Source organism: Dysidea avara, chromosome 8 (genome assembly GCF_963678975.1).
Source record: "Dysidea avara chromosome 8, odDysAvar1.4, whole genome shotgun sequence".
Classification (NCBI taxonomy): Eukaryota; Metazoa; Porifera; class Demospongiae; order Dictyoceratida; family Dysideidae; genus Dysidea; species Dysidea avara.
The window spans coordinates 36,019,687-36,044,060 of record NC_089279.1 but is presented as its reverse complement, the minus strand read 5'-3'; the positions used below and the strand labels follow the sequence as shown (position 1 = coordinate 36,044,060).

General features: G+C 37.9%; 2 protein-coding genes and 1 long non-coding RNA gene across 3 annotated transcripts; 2 read left to right on the top strand and 1 right to left on the bottom strand.

Moving 5' to 3' along the window:
* Window positions 1–1,562: 1,562 nt before the first annotated feature.
* On the bottom strand, window positions 1,563–6,378 carry LOC136262987 (GMP reductase 2-like). The gene is made up of 10 exons (XM_066057413.1): window positions 6,221–6,378; window positions 6,043–6,162; window positions 5,888–5,974; window positions 4,912–5,085; window positions 4,747–4,828; window positions 4,589–4,695; window positions 4,209–4,251; window positions 4,103–4,159; window positions 2,302–2,404; window positions 1,563–1,809 (listed from the first exon to the last, which is right to left on the bottom strand). The coding sequence occupies exons 1-10, from the start codon at window positions 6,305–6,307 to the stop codon at window positions 1,629–1,631; spliced, it is 1,041 nt and encodes a 346-aa protein (XP_065913485.1). The 5' UTR covers window positions 6,308–6,378; the 3' UTR covers window positions 1,563–1,628.
* LOC136262986 (centrosomal protein of 76 kDa-like) lies at window positions 6,318–9,916 on the top strand. The gene is made up of 8 exons (XM_066057412.1): window positions 6,318–6,657; window positions 6,708–7,555; window positions 8,085–8,248; window positions 8,299–8,419; window positions 8,473–8,577; window positions 8,622–8,744; window positions 9,400–9,620; window positions 9,681–9,916. Exons 1-8 carry the CDS (start codon window positions 6,375–6,377, stop codon window positions 9,817–9,819), a joined length of 2,004 nt encoding a protein of 667 aa, XP_065913484.1. The 5' UTR covers window positions 6,318–6,374; the 3' UTR covers window positions 9,820–9,916.
* Window positions 9,917–15,366: 5,450 nt separating this feature from the next.
* Window positions 15,367–23,290, top strand: LOC136262988 (uncharacterized). Its single transcript, XR_010704415.1, has 11 exons — window positions 15,367–16,032; window positions 17,759–17,913; window positions 17,965–18,089; window positions 18,138–18,346; window positions 18,412–18,586; window positions 18,641–18,728; window positions 19,585–19,728; window positions 20,700–21,987; window positions 22,039–22,257; window positions 22,311–23,107; window positions 23,156–23,290. It is a non-coding gene; the product is annotated as an uncharacterized lncRNA (long non-coding RNA).
* Window positions 23,291–24,374: the final 1,084 nt, after the last annotated feature.

Below are 24,374 nucleotides of genomic sequence, written 5' to 3'. Positions count from 1 at the left end.
ATGTTGCTAAAAATATATTTTTTGTAGATTTGTTAACACTCCCAAAATGTATTCAGTGGACTGGACTACTGGACTGACATATTTTTTGGTTTTTGCACATTCTATGGTTGGATTTATTGAGTTTTGCCAGTTAATGGCTGTTTGGTAGCCTGCAACCCACTATTAAACACCGAATATGGGTGGTGAAATGTACAAAAACTGTCTTAATAATTTTGCTACTGTTCAGTTATGCTGCTATACAACATAGGGCTCAATACAGCACTTACTCCTTACCCTGTAATGCTACTATGTAACAGTGATAGTTAATCAGCAATCATCTTTCCAGCTGACGATATCTTTAGAGCAAGCCCAATGAGCAAGCCATGTAGTCTTTTGTGGCATCTATAGGGGCTTAGCGTTTTCAGCACTGGCACTAATTGTTACGTTCCTGTGTTGAAATTGAGATTGAAATAGACATCTGGCCACCAAAGACTGCACAGCTCACTCGTTGAGCTTGCTCTTTGTCAACTAGAAAGATGATCGCTGATTAATTATTGCTGTCATATAGCAGCATTACAGGGTAAGGAGTAAGTGAGCCCCATGCTATATAGCAGCATACCTGAACAGTAGCAAAATTATTAAAACAATTTTTGTACATTTCACCACCCATATTCAGTGTTTAATAGTGGGCTACAGGCTACCAAACAGCCATTAACTGGCAAAACTCAATAAATCCAACCATATAATGTGCAAAAACAAAAAAAAAATATGTCAGTCCAGTAGTCCAGTCCACTGAATAGTGACGCCCAATAAAATGTTCACTGGTATATCTCAAAACCACGAAGTCAGCAAAAATTTTCCCTTTTAAATATTTAAGACTATATGGTATCTACTCTGCAGATATACTGACATGTGTGTATGTGCAAAAATGTTTCTCTCACTGTTAGGCATACATGATTATTGTGTGTTACAACTTTCTATAACATATAATTATGGTGTGTGTGAATGCACAAACTAGATCCCATCACATAACTGGTTATATTTCATTACTGGAATGAAATGTCTGCATTCTGTTAATTGTATTACAATGCCATTTAGCTGTTAGTAGGAGTAGAAAAGTGCATAGCCTAGCACAATGGCATACAGTGTGTACAAGTTTAAAAGTAGGTTAATTTAATGTGCCCCCATTACACACAGTTACATACCATGGACCCCAGTGACTAGTCACTAGTTCATGTGAAGTTGTATCACAATAATTATGTGTGCCTGAGAGTGAGAGAGATATTTTTGGGTATACCAGTATCTGCTATACAGTAGAGTAGATGCTGTCAAGCAGTGAATAGAATACATTTAATTGAACCCATTTGGCTTATCACAGCTACTTTTTAGGATCATATTCACCACTCAATGCTGAAATGTTGTCACAAGTCACCCAAATGTACAGTAACCCCACCCTTAAAACTGTGTAAAAATGTTAGCTCAGTAGTCCATTCCAGTATTCCAGTCCAGTAGTCCAGTCCATGCAGTGATTAGACACTACCATGAATGGTAAAAGTGGTAAAGTTGCAAATTTTAGATACATATAGTTTGTACATTATTTTTATTTGATTATTATACACAATCAGACACGCAGAGGTTCACACAGGGGGTCATGAGAACACATTGTTTATTTGTTGGGTCACTCTGATGAAGGTTGTTCTCCTACTCAGTTCCTTCAACTTGCCAGCTCCAACGTATGTGCATGTTGAGCGTAACCCACCGAGAATGTCTTGTATGGTTTCATTGACATCACCTCTGTAGCCTACTTCTACCACCTTTCCCTCTGATGCCCTGTAAGTGAAATATGTAGTGAGGTCACTGTGTGTGTAAATAGGTCACCTGAATAGGTAGACCTATATAATGGCCAAACTATCTTTCATAGATGTCACGACAACTATCAAATAGACATGCATAAGTACCTATTCTAAAAAGTATAATTGCTAGCTCAAAGTAGGTGCTTACAATTTCTAATTGAGAAGTATTGTAACAGTCAAAAAGTGGTGCCACCACACAAGGCTAGCCCAGTATTCGAGCTTTATTCTTTGTGAAACATAAAATCTATGGTACAACACCTCATAAAGAAGAACAATATTAATTCAGGAATTTTAAAGCATAAAAACACACTGATAACCCTTATCATGCAGACTTTATTTTAGACTGAAACACAATAGCACATTTGAGGGTACACTGTTGTGCTGGTGTCCTAAAGCCATCATGTAGAAGGGTAAAAACTAACTTGACATTTGGTGTAAAATACAAGCAGTGAAAGAATGACTAACTTACCGATAATCAGCAACTTTGCCAGAATATTTCTGCATGGCAACGGAAGAGCTCATCCCATAAAACTGTTTGAGCTTCTTCCCATCTCGTTCAATCATGTCACCACCTAAGCAACAACAATACTTTTTGCAAGTACTCCCTTATAAAAATTTTGTGTGCAACTTGTATGTAGTGTTTACAATTGTACACATGTAGTACTCTTAGGATCGTTGTAGTACAACCTTGCACATATTGTGCATGCATACCAACAAAGTAGCAAGTTCTTTTGCTATCATATTGCACACGTACAATTTTCCTTCATATAACAGCATTGTCAAGCTGTCCTTTTGCTCTTTGATCGTACATGTGCATCTCATACAATAACAGTGAGTTATGGTCTTTTTACTTGTGTTTTGTATGAGTGCAATTTTCTTGCTCTCACAAGATTTGGGGTCAGTTAGCTCAAATTTCACACAAGCAGCTCACTCTCTGTTGGTTGCTTTCTGCCTACATGCAGTATACAATATGATATAGCCAAACTATTGTTTAAAATTGCACCTAAACTGTTTGCTACTACTGACAACCTGCTGGATATTTACAGAGAAACAAGAGAGGTTAAACTACTATTTTAGCCTTTACCGTAAAAGCAGGAAATTTGATGGGAAAATATTTGGTGAATTGAACAACATGACTATTTGACGAATTTAAATTTGATGGTTCCTCTTGCTTGCAGGGGCCCACATTCAAAAATTTCAGATCATGTCATGAAAGCCCAAGCGATAGTTATGGCAGCTTACTTTGCCAAATATAACAAATTTTCTACTTATATGTATACATGGGATGTGGTGTTCTTGTTCTACAGGAACTTGTTGAAGCAATACATGACATTACAAGTATAGCTGAAGTTGGTGACTTGAGTCTCCTTGAAACATCACAGATGGCTAAACATGAACCAAAAACTGTCGCTACTGTTTGCTATGGTTTCTCTGTAACAAAGCAAGGAGATACAACTTCTAACCTCTGATTTGAAATGTACCATTGAAAACACACAAGGAGCAGCAAAGCATTTGAAGAAAAGACATTTCTATATTTTGCTTCTTGGACAAAGCTAGAGTCATCATTGTGAAAGATAGTGAATACCGGGACCAAAAAGACAGTTTATAGCTACTGTAACTGACTTTGTAGTTTTGTATTACAGTGTAAATGTATATCTTGTATATGTGAATTACACATTTAAGTAATACAAATATTAAACAAAACGCCAGCATTTGTAAGCTGCACGCATGCAGTTGCTCTGTTGCTAAAACTGCTCACATGTTGTATACATGTGATGGCACACATGCAAGAGATTCCATACAAATGCATGTGTGCAATTGGACCAAATACTACCATGTGTACACTAGGGGTGTGTGATGACAAATTTAGACATATCTTGATATTTCCTTTTGAACTTATCTCGATTATTTAACATATCTAGATAATTGAAACAATAGTTAACTGCCAAAATGTAACCAGTAAAGTGAGCAAATTGCAATTTGAAAAGTACGAAGGTTATAGTTTTACCACTGTGACCCCAAGAGTTGGAGGTGGCTACACCATCAGATATTCTTTGGTATACAAGCAATTTACAGAAGTTTATAATAAACTTATCATCCTTATGTCGATAAGTCTTATGGTATCTTGACAAACGGATATATCTAGATAATTGCACATCTCTAGTGCACACATGCATTTGGATATCTGCACATTACAATATTGGTACTAATATACCAAGCATTGGGGTTCAATATAAGATTCTCCACTACTAAAAGTATTGAGTTCTCACCAGACTGGTCATGACCAGCTAACATTCCTCCCATCATGACAAAATCAGCTCCAGCACCTGATGACATTATAAAACTCACACCCACAATTAAATGTTCTATACTCACCAAAAGCTTTAGCCACATCACCAGGACAAGTACAGCCTCCATCCTGTGTGGATAATGAACTGTTTAGTAGAACAATAACAACAAGTGTACTGTGTAGTCTAGTGTGTGAGGTAGGCTAGCAGTAGGCAGTAAGGGCAACCTGGTACATGTATTAACTTTTTTGCCTTCAGCAAGTAATACTGGGAAAGCAACTGTGCCAATTGTACATGTTCTCCATCATGGGTAAGGGACCTTTGGTGCTCATGTGATGAGGTATACCCCTCAACCCCACAGGCTAGACTGGAACAATGTGAGTTAAGATTAAAAACACACACACACACACACATTGAGCCAATACTCTTACCACTTGCTACAAGAACATATACACAAGACAGACTTACTGATATAATATGTCCACCCAGCCCATGAGCAGCATCAGCACACTCAATCACTGCACTAACTTGAGGATAACCCACTCCAGTCTTCTTACGAGTTGTACACACTGAACCTGTCACAACATACTCAAACTCACAAGTGAATGTTACAGGTCAACCACTACCTGGTCCAATGCCAACCTTGATGATGTCTGCTCCACACAATATCAACTCTTCCACCATCTCCCCAGTAACCACATTACCAGCCTGTAACCATGGACACAAAAGTTGAGTTACTGAACTATTTGAATATTATATCAGTTATTTTCCTGTGGCGACAATCTACTCACCATAATTGTCTGATTGGGGAACTGTTTTCTAATGTCAGTCACAAATGCTACAAAATGCTCCGAGTATCCATTGGCAACATCCAAACACAAGTACTTGATGTCCGGTAGTAGATCAACAATTCTCTTCAGGTTCTCACTATCTGCCTCACCAGTACCACAACTTACAGCAAGATTCTGTCAATGAAATAGTGTAATAGTCTCTACCTATACAAGTCTTGTACAGCCTGACTACTTCAGATAAGGAAATGAATATCACACAGTTTTGTATGTTTAAACTTGCAGGATTGGTGACACCAATATGTAGTCCACTAATAAGGCAGCTGCTTACTATTTGTTAAGTGGTTACATGAATATTTTTAAAAGCATCCATGTCACGATTAGAGCCATAGACCATAGGTTTGAATATTACCAACTCACCTGTCACCCTCAACCAACCCTTTTCTGTTGTTTCCGCCTTATAAAAATGCAAGCCAACAAGAATTTATATAAATAATCAGGACAGCTGCAAACAGAAGTGAACTAGTCTCACCCAGCCAATGGCTGGCAAGACTAGACCTCTCATACAACTAGCATGCTTAATACCTGAGTAAATCCAGCTACCAACCTTACATATTAAAACTCTGCAAATCCCAAAACATCTGGCTGAATAAGACTACCTCAAGGGGGTGTCACTCCAATAGCTACTGTACTACAACGCCAATCAAGATCGATTTTTGACTTTGACAGTTGACTTTTGTCGCAACTTTGTTTTGACCATTGACCTCATTCCATTTATTGTTGCTATATTTTTGTACACTACTACCCACAAAGCTTCGACTATTCTGGGAAAACAGCTTGGCCATTGTCCTTCATGTAATATAGGTCTTGCTCATTGACCTGTTGCTTTGACCATGACCACAGATCGTAGCACAGTGGCTATTGAAGTGACACACACCCTTGTAGCTGCTGTTAGCCCCACCCACTAGACAACACTCACAGTGTAGATATCAGTGGTGACTTCACTGTTGAACTTCTGCCACTCCTCCAGTGTGTAGTGTTTATGAATGACAGTGAACAAGTCATGCTAATGATACAGTACAACACATTCCTTCCTATTACATGTATTAACACTACTCAATGTGTAACATCTACCTTGTGGAAAACTTTGGCCATCTCAAATGTGCCTACAGTGTCCATGTTTGACGCAATCACCGGGATACCGTTGTACTTTCCTTTTGAATTCCTGAACAAGAATTCTCTGTGCAAATCCACCTGCAGGAAAGCGGCTCATACAATACAATGGCGATTTCACTTGCTCGCCAGCACACACCTCAGATCTGCTCTTGAGAGTGCTTCGTTTAGGACGAAACAGAACATCCTTAAAGTCCAGCTTGATGTCTTGATCTAAACGAGGCATAGTGACAAAAGGTTAATTAATATTGGCGCCAAAAATCAATTGTGGCGTTGAGTTTTGGTTGAAAGTTATGTCCTTTCCTGCGGAAAAGCTGTCATCCCTTCGTCAACAAATCCACGTCAGGATAAACAAGTTGGGCGTGCAGGATAAGATTAAGGAGTGCATAGAGGCGGGAACTAGTAATGGCGAGTTGGGTGGGACTGACGAGGAACATTTACTGTCACAGTTGAGAGAGAAGGGCGTCATCGACCAGATCATGGCCTCTCTTAATCTCAGTAGTGATACAGTAGACAAAACTAGTAGATATAGTCCTCCAGATGAATGTACTTGCGAGCTGCAGACAGGAGTTGGAGGTGAGTGTTCTATTAGAGTATTTCACTGTTGATCTACATGTTGGTTATAGTGAAGCAGAACAAGAGGTACGTGTTCCTGCGAGTAATGGGTGGGAAAGCATTTGTGGAGCATCTTCAAGAGTCAGATATGACACCAGAAAGAATTCACTCCACATTTACACTACACGTTCATTTTCGTCAACAACGATTCAAATCTCGGCCTGTACCTTGCTCATGTGAGCCAGATATTGAGGAGGGATTCTTGTTAGAACTATCCAAACACTCTTCTAGTCATCCTGATTATGACAATGGCAGGATGGTGACTCCGAATGATGCCCTCTCCATCACAGACTCAGTACATTTAGTGTTAACGAAAACAAATTGCAGGAGTGGTGAAGTTGATTTAGTTGGCTCTAGTTATTTAGAATGGAGGCACATCTTATCAGACCCGGTGGGTAAGCTGTCAAAGTCATTGGAACTGGGTGGTGTAGGTAGTGAGGCGGCTAAAATCCCAGCAGGGGTGCTTGACATCAGTCTGGAACTTGTTCCTAAACTGACTCAGCCAATTAGTGAAGATGTGGTGAGAGGCCAGTTAAGTGTGGAGAGAAGTCGATGTGCAGAAAGGGAGCGTCTGTTTCTTGTCTATGCCAAACAATGGTGGAAGGAGTACCTACAAATCCGTCAACAACATGCACAACGATTGGTTAAAGTGTTTGCTCAGGATGAAAATTCCACCAATCGGTTGGTGTGTATGTACGTGAGGCCCCTGAGGGCGGGAAGATTGCTGGATAGTCCGAGACATGCTGCAAGGTTTGTGAGCTTGATAGGTTATGAGAGGGTGGCATCAATTGGAAGTAGTGGTCACTGTAGACCAGAACAATGGAGTAGTTTACATTCTTTTCTTTGTCGTAAATGTGGGGTAAGTTGTGTGTGTGTGGGGGGGGGGGGGGGGTTCATGTGTTTACTGTTTGTAGGGCCATGCAGGTATACAGACTTTTAGCACTTGTGCTATAACCTTAATAATAAATAACTGATAGTCAACCAGCATGCGTATACATGTATGAATGTAAATGCTTACATACATCCATACATGTGTAGTGTAATGTTTTTACATAGTCATGTACACACATGTCTACAATGTATGGTATGAATACATGTTACCAAGAGTTCATAATATTTGTATGGAGGAGAGTGTCTAACTACCAGTATGGCCTGTACAAACACACTGCTGCAAGTTCACTTTTGATCATATGTATACCTCTAGCCTGATTCTACTGATGACAAAAAAAATATCATTGATAGGTGTTTATTAGCATTGATAATGTCAAGCCTTTCTTCTAAAAGAAGCCTGAGGTGTTACTTGCAGCAGTGAATATACTCCAGTTAGACACTCTCCCCCATACAAATATTATGAACTCTTGGTGTTGCTAACATTATTCACTTCACAGGATTGTGAGGACCATGCATTACTACTCTGCTCACTCCTGTTGGGGTTTGGCTTGAATGCATATGTCTGTGTGGGCTGCAAGACAGGGTGTGTGGCTCACACGTGGGTGATGACAATAGCTCCAGATGGTTCTGTCACCTTCTGGGAAAGCCTTACAGCAGAAAGGTTACATTGTATTTCTGTACTTTAATCAAAAATCAAAACATGTTGAACAGGTTTCCTCACAAACCTGTTGATCCGGATCACCCAGCTGGGGTTCCAGTACCTCAACTAGAGCACCCTTACCGCACCATCGGTTGTGTCTTCAATCATCAGTCATTCTATGCTAACTGTCAGGTAATAGTCACCTAGCCTGTATACTGTATGTATTACCACTATGGACATGTTAGGCATCAGATTCTCTGCTGGTGTGCCAGATTGATCTCACTAACCAGTCACTATGGAAGGCCATGAGCGAGGAAGCCATTAAGTCCATCAGCCACACCCACGGACCAGTAAGCCCCACCCCTAGTAAGAGCTGTTAGTATGGAACCTATAGCCTACAGCAGCAGCAGTAACCTGGTGTAGTATTCCTCCATTGTGTGCTGGTACCATTGATCCAGTATTGTGTAGTAATGAAGTGGAGATTGAACTGAGGAGTATGACCAGTCAGTATAGAATGGTAATGTGTGTAACTGTGTGTGTTGTGTTTGAGAGATTTGAATTTTGCTTACTCCATGGTGGGATGAATTTTTGCATCTTTGTCTTGCGTTCACCAAATCAACCAGAAACAAACCTTCCTAACTAGCCAGCCATGAATGTTTTTGACTGTCATTACATTGTACTTTAGGCTGACAGGTTGAGCTACAGTTACATGGCATAGGCTGGGGTCTAACCCTTGTTTGGCCACTGACTATAATTATTATGTTGTTGGTATTACATACATACGTACATAGTCCAGGGCTCAACCCAGAATATTAACCTAGAGGGGTCGAAGTAAGTCGCTTTGGATTCTAGGGGGGCCTGGGGGCATGCTCCCCCAGGAAATTTTTGAAAATTTAGGTGTAAATATACTCAATTTTGGTGAAATTTTACTGTGATGCCATTGAATATTGACCATTGGATTATACAACTTTGGGATCAATTAAACCTTTCCATTTCTCAAGGCTTTAGGTATAAACCTAGGGGAGGCCTGTGCCCCCTCCCACCCCCCGATTAAACCCTGCATGCATACCCGTCCTTAAAAAAATGCATCACTCATAAATTGTGTGCATGTATGCTATTACATGACTGTGAGACTGATAGTTCGATGTTGATTGATGTTGTTATGGTAACAGGACAGTGGCCTGTCCACACATTGGGATGATGAGTTGTGTTACTTGTTGACGTCTGCTCTTGCTGCTTATGAGCTTGACCGATGTGTTGGTATGACATCAGCTGGTAATGAAGAGTTTCAACAGGCTATACGGTGGGCGGTGCCTCATGGACACACCTTCAAAGGCTTCCCCATCCAGTTCATACACAGAAATGTCCACAAGATGTTTGCTACTTGTCTGAAGTGAGTGTGTGTCCTAACATGTTTAGTTATCATATGGGTCAAGTTGATGTGTTACTGTAGGTCTCCAGTGTGTGCAGACATTATTGGTTGTCGAGGGGATCATGTGAGACATGCTGTGAGGGTTAAGGTGTATCCATACCCCGAGGATGTGTGTGCAGTTTGGGTGATGTTTGCTGTCAAGTATCGCAGTGTAGTGTGAGCTACTACACTAACTAAAATACTCTAATAAAACAGTCACCCAATATGTTACATATTAATGTATTGTTACAGTTACAGATAAACCAGTTGACAAGTAATTCTAAATGGAGAGGACTGCAATATTAATTATTAATAGGTGATGATAAATTTATAGTATTTGGGATGGGACTATTTGCCTCTAGTGTTTATGCTCAATATCCACCATCTGTTGATTGAGTTATTCCAGTCTAAAAAGTTTTGTATTATTTAAACACACAGCCATGTACCTAATAGTTACAGTAGGTGTATCTTTGACATGAGAAAAAATATATTTCAAAACCATTGTGGGAAAATACACATTCCTAATATGGGAAAACTTTATCCAAATATAGGAGGTCATAACTTCCATACATTCAACTATACAACAAGGTACAGCTTCTGTAAGTGCTGTACTCCACGTGATGTATGTTATGTAATAGTTGTAACACGGGCATGAGGGCTTTGCCTGATATCAAGAGTAAATAATGGAAGAGAGAGTATCCAACTGCCATATACTGCATCAAAAATGAGCATGTCAAGTAGAGAAGCCATCCTGTAGTGCTTTCAAAGACGGTGTTGAATGAAGTAATAAACACCTGCTAGGTTAGTCTGTTTGTAGTGCCCAGGCATGATTTGAAGTCAAACAGTCTGAGCTAGAAGGTGTTTATTACTTCATTCAACACTTACTTTGATAGCACTACGGGATGGCTTCTCTACTTGACATGCTCATTTTTGATGCAGTATATGGCAGTTGGATACTCTCTCTTCCATTATTTACTCTTGCTGATATGTATGCCCAACTGCCTGAGGGCCGCAGGCCAGAGGGCATACATATCAGGCAAAGCCCGAATGCCCCTTGTTACAGCTAATATGTAACACTTTGCATGGGTAGATCAAAGAAATAATACCTTTGATCAAAGAAATGATCTACCCCACTTTGCATGGGTAGATCAAAGAAATAATACCTTTGATCTGCCTATTTGTGTTGTTAAGTGTTTCTTTCTTTTAAAAACTACTAAAATGTATATAAAACCTATATAGGCAAGATGCACTTTACATTGTGGGTTTCATGTGGCTTACAATTAAGTCTACTGTGGCTCTCAATTGAGACAAACTGAATCATCTCTTGGTGATATAGGTTTCTTATACATTTTGAAAACCTTAAATAGTAAGTGCTAGTGCTATAGTTGAAACTTTTTTGAAACTATACCAAACCACATCAAAAGCACTTTCAAGTACATCAAAAGTACTCTCAAATACATGAAGTAACTTCAACTGATTGATTTAATAACTTTAAATACAACTTCAAAGTATTGCATAATAGTTGTAATTACCACATTCGCCCCTAATCTTCCTTATATGTCAAAATAGTCTAGCTGTCAAAACACCTAGTTGTAGCCCTGCTACATTTCGTAGCCCGGCTATACAAAATGTAGCCCGGGCGGTTCCTTTGATCTGAAGTGTGAAAGTGTTACATGTTAAGATGTTTACATATTCCATCAAAAGAAAAACTCAATTACTCATTTTGAGATACCTCACAAGCTGGAGACATGTTGCCTGACTACCATACACACCTTCAGGTTGTACTGTATTGTAATAGTGAATGTTATATCATGGTCACACTTCCTCTGAGCATGAAGAAACTTGTCATGTAGCAAACATTTGATGCCTATTAATATTTTATTAAATGCATTGTAGTGTTCACATAACTTTTAAGTGGTAAATGTTACTACTGTCAACTGGCAGATGGTATGTCAGTTGCTAGGAAGTTTCGTGAAAGTTGTAGCTCTAGAGTTAGTGTACGTACTGAGTGTTTACCACTACACTTAGGGTGCTGTGGTAACATCCCAGTGTAGGGGGGTAAGGGGACATTAAACCCCCAAGATTTTTTCATTAAATTGGAATTTTAATTATAATCAAATAGAAGAAAAAAAATTGTAAATAAGGCAATCATGAAAATTGCTGTAACAAGGTAAATAGCTGTCTGGAGATATAGTCCAATGTTCAACTGTGAGAAGTATGTAAGGTATTAAATTTCATGGGTGAGGCAAGCAGTTTCCAAATAAATGCCACCCTCCCTCCTAAAATTATTGTGACTAAGGTGAGTGGCTCCATATGTACAAATATAGCTGTAGATAAGCAACTTGTTTGCAAAACCTGCAGCCGAAGATAATACTGCAATAGCTTGTTTGTCTGTGTGTTAAAGGAATTAGTTACCAAATCATGTTGATCAAATAATACACTTCAAAAAAAGATATGTTCAGTTTTGCAATGTATTTTGAATGTAATCACATATGCCATACATTAGTCTCAATAGTAGGAGTGCAATTAATCCCAAATCACATGGCCTTGTTTCTGTAATTGCACTGTAAAGTAGCCAATAAAATAGTGGAATAACAGAAGCCTTTTAAGTGCAACATGTGTAGACATTTTGAGTAGTCAATCAGAATTGCTGGTGTATGAAGCCTTTTAAGTGCAACAACAAATGATGTAATACAAAGAAGAATGATGCAATCACCTGGTAGAAGTTAATGGCCACATAGAACTGGATAGATGTGTACTACAAACCATGAAGGGTGGTCACTATGTGATTAGTAGGCAATCACACACATTTTCGTGCAATTATGGAATAATTGTACTCGTAACAGCCAATATTGCACTCGGCTTTGCCTCGTGTGATTTTGACTATTACTCGTACAATTATTCCCTAATTGTACTCAAATGTGTGTGATTACCTATACAAACTGCTCTAGATCTAGGTCTACTATCAAGTACCTCAAATTAACCAGCCAGTGTATTGGAACAGAGCTCCACTACCACAACTAGACACACATGGGTTAAGTGTATATATCCGCACACCTTGTCTTAAATTATCTAGTTTACTGTTGCAGCATTAAAGACAATTTCTTACTTTACTCTAAGAACAAGGGTACAAAGTAGGGCTCTGTGGTATTGTCACAAACCTTTATTCAGCATACTTTTAAATGATACCTTCATTGTCCATAAATGGATGCTGTACAAAAACTGTTGATCACAATAATAGGGAAAAGTATTTAGTAGTACATGGCAAGGCAATATGTACTAGTAATAGGCACTCTTGTTGTATTGGAAATGGTAAATTTCACTTGGCTTCGCCTCGTGAAATTTATCCCCATTTCCAATACAACACTCGTGGTATTTATCCCAAATTTCACTGCTACCCATGCTATTCCCAGTTAATACCATACTCGCTGCATATTACGCATGCTGTGCATTAGCGTTGCTATGTACGCAATTTGTCACTATGTACTAAACATGTGTCAACACTAATTGTTAACATAAATTCTAGCCAATGAAATTGCAATTAAAACTTTTTCACTGCTACCAGTGAAATACGGGATAAATTTCACTGCTACTATTGAGACTTTTGTATGGGCAGTGAAACAGGTATGGTATTAATATATATGTATATGCATGTTCCATAATCACACAAGTTTATTGATGATACATCATTTAATACCATACCTGTTTCACTGCCCATACAAAAGTCTCAATAGTAGCAGTGAAATTTATCCCGTATTTCACTGGTAGCAGTGAAAAAGTTGTAATTGCAATTTCATTGGCTAGAATTTATGTTAACAATTAGTGTTGACACATGTTTAGTACATAGTGACAAATTGCGTACATAGCAACGCTAATGCACAGCATGCGTAGACTACATGCAGCGAGTATGGTATTAACTGGGAATAGCATGGGTAGCAGTGAAATTTGGGATAAATACCACTCTTGTTGTATTGAAAATGGTAAATTTCACTCGGCTTCGCCTCGTGAAATTTATCCCCATTTCCAATACAACACTCGTGGTATTTATCCCAAATTTCACTGCTACCCATGCTATTACTAGTACAAACACTACTATATATGTATATATATATATATATATTTGGTGTTTTATTTTGGTATCCATGGGGCCTCAATATATAGTATTGTGGCTATGTTAATGGTATATTGCAGAGCCCTATGGTACAAAGCAGAAGCTGGGATTGAGGGGGAGGGGAGCAAAGCGAATTGTTTTGGAATGTAGAGAGGGCATTTGGTTAATACGAATATCAGAGAGGACCACATAAGTGTGTAATACGAAGTATGAGTTTCTATAGGGAGTCTAGTCTGGGGGCATGCCCCCAGGAAATTTTTGAAAAGCTGGGTGTGAATATGCACGATTTAGGTAAAATTTTGAAGACCAAGACAAAGGTCACAGCCTATAGCTGCTCTCCACCAATTATATCTCCTTATTTATATCTACGCATATAGCTAAGTAGCTTGCTACACTGCTTCTCTGAATATTGTGACTGTTCTATTAGAGTATCGAGATCCTGACTGTTCTATTAGAGTATCTCGATCTTTTCTTGCAAACAGTGTCCCATAAAAGTGGGGGCCATGGGCCCCCGTCTCAATGGCGGATCCAGGATGGGGCATTTAGGGCAAATGCCCCCCCCCCCCCTTCTCCCTCAGTAGAAGAGCCATAGCTACTTCTTTTGATAGAAATACTATACACCTCGTCACAGTTGTCAGACCAAAATCAATTTATATAAAACTGCATATTATCACCATTTATTGCAAAGTCACCTGAAACTAAAGTTAAAACAGCTGTCAAACTGTCACCCAGCACCTTCGTACGTAATAAGCGCCTCTAAAATAATTATCGTATGGCTGGTGTTTTTAAGACTTACATAGCCTTTTAAACAGCTTTTTAGACTCCACAACCATTTGCAAAGGACGTAATGACAAAAATCAACCTACTAAAGAGTGATCATTGCTGCTTAAAAAATACAGCAACAAGAGAATATGCTCTCCCCAACCACCTAGTCTACAACTTAGCCTGTTTGTGCCCCTCCCCTTGCCAGCTCCTGGATCCGCCCCTGCGTCTCCACTGCCTATGGTAGTGTCATCTATAGAGCTACGCGTGTAAGCTTTTGCTTTACTTATTATTGTTGGAAAAGTTGCAGTAACTAGCTGTATTGACGGAGAGAGAAGACCATTGTGATTATGATGAATGTGTACAACAAAAAAAGAGACAAGTATGTGAATCCTCGGACTAACATGTGACCACAGATCTGATCTACACATATTAAAGAGAAATGGACAACTAATGATGTCTGCCAATTCATTTCCAAAGAAGGATTTGACAATGAGGTATGCACTTTTCTAACCATCCTACTCTCCCATAGTTCAATTAATTTAACTAAATCCTCCGGTTTGCCCAGAGAGGTTACAGAATGTTCACTTATACAGACATTATACTTATTAGGTAGTGGATCGGAATTGTTTCGTGACAACAAGGTAAGAGTGCGAACACTCCCCTTACTCAGTGATAATGACCTTCGTGAGCTTGGCATAAAAGCGTTAGGTGATCGGAAGCATCTGTTTCAGCCAGGGGCTAAAAAAGGGGCTAGTTGTGGCCAAAAAGCTAGTTGTAAATGACTTTTGGCTAGTTGTAAATTGTTAGTTGTAAAAGTCGGACTAAATAGCAAGCTCTACCACAGAAAAGAATATTAAAAGTCAAAAATTATGATACATGTGCTGTGCATATTTTTCAGGAATTTGCCTGACTAAAATAAAAGTACCTCAAGATCCAGTCTTGAGATTACCATTTTCAAAATTTTCCACTTGTCCCAGCACTAAACTTGCAATTTCTAGTTATGGTCATTTTCCCAGTCCACTATCAATATAAAATAATTGCCTTAAAATCATATAAACAATTATAGTTTGATCTAAAGAATTGGCTTGTATGTCACTGTAAGTTTGTTTGCTATTTTCTAGTTCCAGGTCTCAGTCACTTATCTCAAATTACTTCCAGATTCAATCTCACCACAATTATGTTTCAACTAGGTAAATATACTCCTGCATGCACGCTCTCCTGAAATCCCTTCAATCATTCCCTTCACCGACATTTTGCTACACAACAATTGTGACAATATAGAGCACAATTACAAAATAATGTAATAAAAGAAAATTGTTTATATGTACTACTACTACACCCCCCCCCCCCCATCTCAGGTTTGGGCTAGTTGTAAAAAATAGTTTTTTTTAGCCAGCCGATCAAGATCAGGAGTAATGAAGATCTAGTAATAACTGTACATGTGTCACAAACAATTGATAATACTATTGTTAATAGCAACTAACTACCAGTCATCCACCAGTTAGTACAGAAGATGAGGTAAACAATTTAATACTCATAAAAACAATATTTAGTAGAAATATTAAAGTTCCAAATGGAACAGTTGAATTAATTAACAGTTTCAACTGTTAAATAACAGTTGAGTTAATAATAGTACTATAGTGTTAAATAACAGTTGAGTTAATAATAGTACTATAGTGTTAAATAACAGTTGAGTTAATAATAGTACTATAGTGTTAAATAACAGTTGAGTTAATAATAGTACTATAGTGTTAAATAACAGTTGAGTTAATAATAGTACTATAGTGTTGTTGAATTAATTAACAGTTGAGTTGTAATATGGAACAGTTGTCATTTGTCACTTGATCAGTTGTCAAAAACAACTGATCAAGCTCTGTCTGCAGCAGCTCAGTGTGTGATCATGCTGGATCACGAGGAAAAAATAATACCAGATTCATTTCCAGCGACTTATGGAGCAGCTGTAGATGTGGCATTGCACACAGGTTAAATGGGTAACAATTAAAAAAAAGAGAATCCAATGATTCAGTGTAATGTACTTTGCGGACTGGACTCATGGACTGACACAGCTTCTTAACAATAATCCAGGGATTATATATCTCTTGTAATGTTGGACACACCATCATCGAGCTACAACTGCTGCTATTTACAAAAATGTATGACAGTAGTCGAACCATAGCTTAGTAGGGTGGCATAGCTGTTCCTACACAGTTTAGCCATAATTTACGGTGAATGCACAACTACAGATAGATATATAAACTTACTAGGCCTGAGCCTATTATGTTATTGAAATTGCTTATTGTACTTTTGAACAATGCTCCAAACTTTCCCCTATTATGCTCCAATAATGCCCAGTTGTGTTCCATTGTGCTCTAAATATGCTTAAATAAAATTGTGTCATGACCTGCTCTATTAGAGTATCTAATGCATCTGTGAGTGTTCTTTTAGGATATTTCAACATGTGGTGACTGTTCTATTTGAGTATATCAATCTTTAATGAATCTTTTTTTCACAATGTAGCTATAAATCTAATTTTTAGTGTGTTTGCACACTATCTTATTCTGAATCATGCTAAATAAACAGAGTTTTCAGCTTCTCTGATAACTAATGCACAAAATCTATGCCTATTATGCTGGCATTAAGCTCAATGGTTTTGGCTACCTATTATGCCCCCAAGTTATGCTGGCATAATCAGTGTAGCCTAAAACTTATTGATTTGATATTGAATAGGTGGGCAGTGCAAGACTATGTGGTTATGACACTAAGAATACTACCTATCTCACTACTGAACTGAAACACTAGTACTAAGTACTGGAGCAATGAACTGTGTTACAGTATAGTCTCTATCACTACCAGTATTCACATACATGTATTTTGTAAATATTCTAATAAATCAGTGCATGTGTGACTTAAGAGGAAGAGCAGTAGCAGCAGTTGTAGCTCAATAATGGTTTGCCCAGCATTATATACAAGAGACAGAAATGCTTGGATTATTCTAGTCCTTGAGTCCAGTCTGTGAGTCCAGTCTGCAAAATACATTAGGCTCCAAATTCGAGCTAAAATTTCCTTTGAAGTTTGTATTATTTTTACTTCTTAATCTTCTTTACCCAATAATGTATGGGATTACAACTAAACCTTACCGTATGGTCACCTCACCACCTGTTTATAAGACATTCTCTAGTAGGTTCATAACTTTGTGTATATGTAAAAAAATAATAAAATAATTTATTTTGTTATATACATGCAGGACAAATGAGTACATCTGCAAAAGCTAAGTTTTACACAAGAATTTCCAATGTCATGGTTATGTACAAAACATATCCGAGCCATGCTGATTATGACTATGTGTGGAGGGCCATCGTGAAAAGGTACCCTTTCTTGAAGAACCCGATTAATGGACATGTAAGCTGAATGTATTATATATGCTTCACTTCACTTAATTTAATTCACTAGCTTGCTAGCATTACCAAGTTGCAAGAATGCTGAGAAGGTACAATGACAAGAAAGGTAAACTAATTATCAGAAAATTAAGCGAAAAAGCTGTCACTGCTGCATCAGGAATGAAAAGAAAGTTTGAGGTAAGAAGATACTGTATACTTTCAAATATCACATGTTTCTACATAAAGATTCCAGAAGAGGAAGACGAGGACTCATTCAAACAACAAAACAAAACCCTTAAACATGAAGGAAAGAAACAAGCAAAGTATAGAAACCACGCTTTAGTAGGGGAACTGATGGCACAAACATTTCCTATGAGGAGAAATAAAATTGAGCAGAAGGAGTACCACTGTCAGAATTGTTGGCAGAGTTCCCATTGCTGAAGGACCCTCATGAGGTACAGAGGTATTATAAAAAAATCACTAACTATATACATACAATTTACTTTTCTTTTACTTTAAGGTGATAGCTGAACTGGGAAGACTGCAGGGAAACACTCAGCTAAGAAGCACCTACAATGACATGTGGCATCAGTGGTTACCAAAAATCACAAAAGCAATAAAAATCAATGCTACACCAACTAGCATTAAGAGACTGAAGGAAATAGATGTAGGTACAGACTTGGAAGATGAAGATGGTAAAACGTTTACTATGTATATTACAAAGCAGCAAATATGGCACTGTTTTACAGCTGGAAGGTTGACTTTGAAGCTCTGGCCTTTATATTAAAAGACCACAAGACTAAACCAGAAATTGACAAGCTTATGACCATCACTCCAGTAGGCAATAATTGTGACCCACCGAGCAAAAACTGGCTATAAAACATTGAAATAAATGGGGTAAAAATACGTGTGCTACACAAATATTTTACACATGTTTTAATTGTTTCGTTTTGGACTGACTCAAATTAATAAAACCTATACACCACCAGAATCTCCTGTCCATTGGGAGTAAGAAAATCTTTTTTTGTTTGTTTCATGTACGATATGTGAGTTATGGGTGCTTATTTACAATGTGGAAGAAAAAGTTTACCATCATATATAATTGTTGAAATGGTTTTCTTCTTCGTCCATACACTGTTAAAAATGGCTTGTTACATTAACACCAAAGATGGTTATATTTGGTACCGTGCCACAAAAATTTACAGGAATTAACAAGTTTGGGTACCAATTATAACCACTCAGAGTGCTAATTCAACAAGCCACTTTTAACAGTGTATGGAGACGTATACGGAAAATACAATACCTTGATTGATGTGCCTGAACAGACTGAGCAGAACCCCATTTTTGTAGTTTTTTTCAGTTCTGAGTTATGATTGATAAATAAGCATCTGTAATTTATTTGACGTATTGTTGTACAAATCGAGTTTATTCCTATTCCAACTGTCTAGCGCTATAACTCCATCACAAAAGACTGAAATTTTGGCTGTCCACTCTTTTGTTACTATAGATAACAAAGAAGCAATAGAATGGAATTCAAGGAATGTGTGAAGATGGCCAATTTTTGCTCAGCGGGTCACAATTACAGACACACAGGTCTGAATACTGTAATGTATTACTGGTAAACATGTATTATACTGTAATGCATTACTGGTTACATATAGATACATACCTTTTAAAGTGCTATTATACATAGGTCACTGTTGATTTGAATGCCGTGGTTGCCAACATTGTGGAACCAGCACCCAGTCTAATAGTAACTGGCCACCTGTGTGCAGAAATAAAGGAAGTTATAATTGCAGCAGAAAAGCAGATATTGTTCACAACAAATGCACTGGAGGTACTGTTGTCATTGCTTTCTGCATACTATGCCCTCAATATAAGCTATCCGAAAGGATTTTAAACATTTTATACCTTCCTTGAGTACATAATACTAGACAAAAAATCACCTAAGAAAATGTCATCTATCTTGGAACAATTCATCACATATTTGCATTCCATGTGATAACAGACCAACTGCTCTTGCAAGACTATGACTAATTTGTTTAAACAGTGTAGTTTAATTTACTGTATTTATATGTGTATCGACTATTATGTACGTACTATAGATAGTCACATGCTGGTCACATGCTGGTCACATGCTGTATATTACCTGTATGATACACTTCAACTTGTCCAACTATAAGGAAAAAATAAGAGCTTTATGTTTGATTAGGGATCATGCAAAAAATAGTGGGGAAACAAGGGAGGTGGTGGCAAGAGTTCATAATATATATAATATGCTGAGGAGAGTATCCTACTCTAATATACCCCTGTAGAAGGAGTTATGATGCAGCACTTCTGAGTTCACCTGTTTCTCTTTGTATAATTAATGATGTCATCAACTGAACATAATATTGATTAAATATGTGCCTAACAAGTCGCTAGCAACCGAACTAACTCGACCTCTCAATATTTCTCACTGAACTACAAGAGTACCTTCATGGGTTTGACACAACTTCGTAAGCATTTCTTACCTCAAGCGTTGTGAGTGTGGGAAAATGCTAACAATTGTTGCACTTTTATGGCTGCTTGGACATCAAAAACCACAGCACCTTGTTGTTACATCGTAACTTCACGGTGTATCCTTCTACAGAGAGTAGGATACTCTCCTCAGCATGTATATTATGAGCTCTTGCTGGTGGACATTTAATCCCTACTTCAGCACAATCTGTACCCATGTTTCACAGTGTTACAAACAAAGAAGCACCTCTGCAATCAATCCAGTCACCACAGACAATACTGGCAATCCAATCCCATTTACAAATGTAGGAAAGCCATCACACTACTGCAAGTTGATACCTTGGGCTGTCAACAGAAAGAAATAGCCGGGACACAAAGGAGGACACAGATAAGTCCATGAAACATGCATTGTACATACTGCAGTATGCCAAAAGACACCTGTCTGGTTAAAGTAACATCGAACAGTGAAAAAATCAAGCTGGTAGCCTTAGCCATTATTGAGTTACTGTACACTTGTCTAAAGACATCGGGCAGTAAAAATTATTGGAAGCATTTAGGGTTGTACTGATACTACTGCTGAGGGCAGTTTCGGGCTTGGTTATACCAGGAGGTACCGAACCAATCCTGCCGGCTGTGTTGGGAGTAACGCGTTACATAATATTATTACTTTTGCGGTAACTAAGTAATATAACGAAATACGCTATAAAAACAGGTAATATAACTCAAGTTACTTTACTTACAAATGTAACGTGTTAGTAATATAGTTACTGTAACGAGTCTTATAATAATATTACTACAAGTAACGAAGTTACTAATCTCGTTAGTTATCCTCTGAGTAACGCCTAGCCACAACAAAGTAACGAAGCCTACTGAATGAAGCTTATTCACCAGCTTCTTACTTATAACCAAGATTTGCACATTGTCCAACAACGCTATCATGTCACGTGATAAGGTGGTAGTTTCACATGTGACAGCTTAAGGCTGTGGACACAAAGTAATATAATATGTAATATTATTATAGTTACTTTATTTTATTGGTAATATATTACTGTAACTAAATATTTCAGTTGCAAGTAATATGTAACTAGTTACTTTGTAAAAGTAACTTTCCCAACACTGCCTGCCAGGGTGCCAGGATGGCTTTTGTGTGATATTTTTGGCAAGAAAAAGCCAAAACCTCCATGGTCCCTAATTTACAGTACTACCATACTGTATGATGTTATATATCTTTAAGTTAGTAAAATTCATCACACAATTTCATTAGTACAAGCCAGTGAAACTGGGGTTTAGCTATAAACGTATGGTGAAACCCATGGCAGCTTATCACCGGGTTTTGGTTGGTTGCTACACTGAGCTACTAGGTATTGGAAGCTATGTAGTGACTGTAACTGCACATTTTTCCCAGGGTGGTCATGAATACTCACTGATGAAATTTCTACTCATAAACAAGCAAGCAGATGTGGAAACCAACCATTGGTATGGTGGTGTAGACTTGTAGCAACCATCTTTGTCTGACAAACATTTTGAGACTGAACTTAACCTTGTCACATTGCAGTTCTGTGTGTCTATCGACTCGTGTACAATTACTCTATGCAAGGTATTGCCTGTGTGTTTTCGGGTATATTTTTTATACCGTTATCTACTGTAGGGGAATACGTAGCTATCTGAGAGATGATGATGTTAACTATAACAAGGATATTCAATGTTGTGCTGTTTTAGATGGGGAAATGTGGCATTACTGAGCAATGGCATGGTGGCATAGGCTTGAAGTAGCCATCTTTATTTGGAGAATGGAGCAAACTGGACTTGACTTCTCAAATTACAGTTCTGTGTGCATATTGACTCATGTACAATTACTCTATGCAAGGTATTTCCCTGTGTGTTTTCAAGTATATTTATTTATACTGTTGTCTACTGTAGGGGTAGCTATCTGAAAGATGACGATGTTGACTACTTTGTTGTGCATATACAACAGCAGGTATAAGCATTTTATTGTAAGGCACTGATAAATTCAAAACCTTCAACTGATCAGTCTGTGAATGACAATTTGCCATTAACACTGAACCATTTTTTTTTCTTCATGGACAAATGAGAGGTCAGTTTGAACTTGAGGTGATGGCTATGACCCTAAAAGATTGGCTATGACCCTAAAAGATAGTGGCGACGAATTCAGGAGTTGGTCCAACATTTCTGGCTTTTATGGTTGAAAGCGTAGATACCAAGTTCAAGTCCCAGACAAAAGTGGCTAAAGATAAAGAAAGATTTAAAGCCTGGAGATTGTGTTTTAATGATTATGCCTAACATGCCTTGAGGACAATGGTTCTTAGGGAAAGTGCTAGAAGCCTATAAAGGAAAGGATGACCATGTAAGATCTGTGGAAGTTGGCAATGGGAAATATTTGAGACCTATTGTCAAAGTGTGTTCACTGGAATTAAAGTAAATTGCAAAACTGCCAGTACACATATAGCTAGCTACATATGTATATAGCTAATTTAATAGTCTAAATGGTGAACACTGATCTTAATTGTTATTTCTACTTGTCATGAGGAGGTGGAGATTGTAGAAAAGAAAAGGTCTTATGTTCTGAAGTATAAAATCAGGTGACCAGATGTAGAAGCCATTTAAAAGCAACAAACAGTGGGTAAACAAGAGGTCACAAAAAGGAGAACTATAAACAGAAGTGAATCTAACCAGAAGACCCTCTTGAGCATATTGAGGTTGGTTGCTGTTCATAGCTTTGTTAATATGGTACCTCCCTGTTATAGAATAGCAGAAGAAGATAGATCTTGAAGAAGAGCAGCTGGCTGAACCAACCTTTAGTTGAACAGACTTATTTTATTTTGTTACTGTCAATTGTCTATTTGTTAAAGATTTGATCTATAATTGGGTCTTCTGAACAACAGTGGTTCTACTTGTAGTACACTGTTGCTGTGACTGATCTTGATTCTGTTTCTTGCAGCTGGCTACTTCTTGCAGCTTTCTACAGCTGATAATAGCTGTTTGCTGGTGTGCTTTTGGTTAACTACTCTCTGTAGCTATCTGCCATTTGCAGTACCTTAAGCCAGCTGCTACATAGTATATTTTTGCAATATCAAACTATCTAATTCTCAACTGCAAACTAGTTGATGTTTCACCTGCAAACTATATATAGCTCTGCAAACTAGTTGATATTTCACCTATAAGCTAGCTGATGTTTTGGTTGCAAACCAGCAATGCTTCACCTGCAAGCTAGCCAATCATCTAGCTATTACACAAGCTGCAATCTGGCTAGAGCTCCACCACAGATATTAGCTGATGTTTAATTTGAAGATAATGGCATACATGCAAACTAGCAGATGAAAATCGGCTATAATGCTCCACCTGAAAACTCCATCTGCAATTAGCTCATGTTCCTGCCATGAACTTCTCAGTATTACATAGCTAATATTCCAAATGCAAACTAGCTAATACTCCAGCTAATATTCTATCTTTGCTAGTTCATGTTCTACCCGCAACATAGTTTATGTTTAACCTGTAAACTACTGTACTTAATGTTTATCTTCATATTCCACCTACAAATTAGCCAATATTCTATCTGCAAACCAGCAAATATTTACCAACAAATTTGTTAGTTTTCCACCTCTAAGGTTTATCTTACTACATATGGTACATGACAATTTTTATTAGTTACTGCAGTGTGCACATTAAAATACTAGATAAATGAATGTGTTTGGATTAACAGATACCTTGGTAGAGTTGCTTTATATTATCATCACATCTCACACTGGTGGAATGTAGAATGTTTGAGTTCTCAGTTAACAGCCTTCTTTATAGCCTTTCATCAATAACAGAACACATGTAAATCTGCTGTAGTGGTGATTCCACCACAAGACACATCATGTATGACATTACATAAACACTAGATAACTGTTAAAATAGTGATGACTAGTTGGAACTGAGCTCATATCCAATGACACTGGCATACTCCTAACTATTCACATTTAA

Coding starts and splice junctions, on each gene's coding strand:
- LOC136262987 (XM_066057413.1), bottom strand. CDS start 6,307: ATGCCTCGTTTAGATCAAGACATCAAGCTGGACTTTAAGGATGTTCTG. Junction 4,829..4,911: donor TCCCCAATCAGACAATTATG/GTGAGTAGATTG, acceptor CCATGGTTACAG/GCTGGTAATGTGGTTACTGG. Junction 4,696..4,746: donor CAAGGTTGGCATTGGACCAG/GTAGTGGTTGAC, acceptor ATGTTGTGACAG/GTTCAGTGTGTACAACTCGT.
- LOC136262986 (XM_066057412.1), top strand. CDS start 6,375: ATGTCCTTTCCTGCGGAAAAGCTGTCATCCCTTCGTCAACAAATCCAC. Junction 6,658..6,707: donor GCTGCAGACAGGAGTTGGAG/GTGAGTGTTCTA, acceptor TGTTGGTTATAG/TGAAGCAGAACAAGAGGTAC. Junction 8,249..8,298: donor GAAAGCCTTACAGCAGAAAG/GTTACATTGTAT, acceptor CATGTTGAACAG/GTTTCCTCACAAACCTGTTG.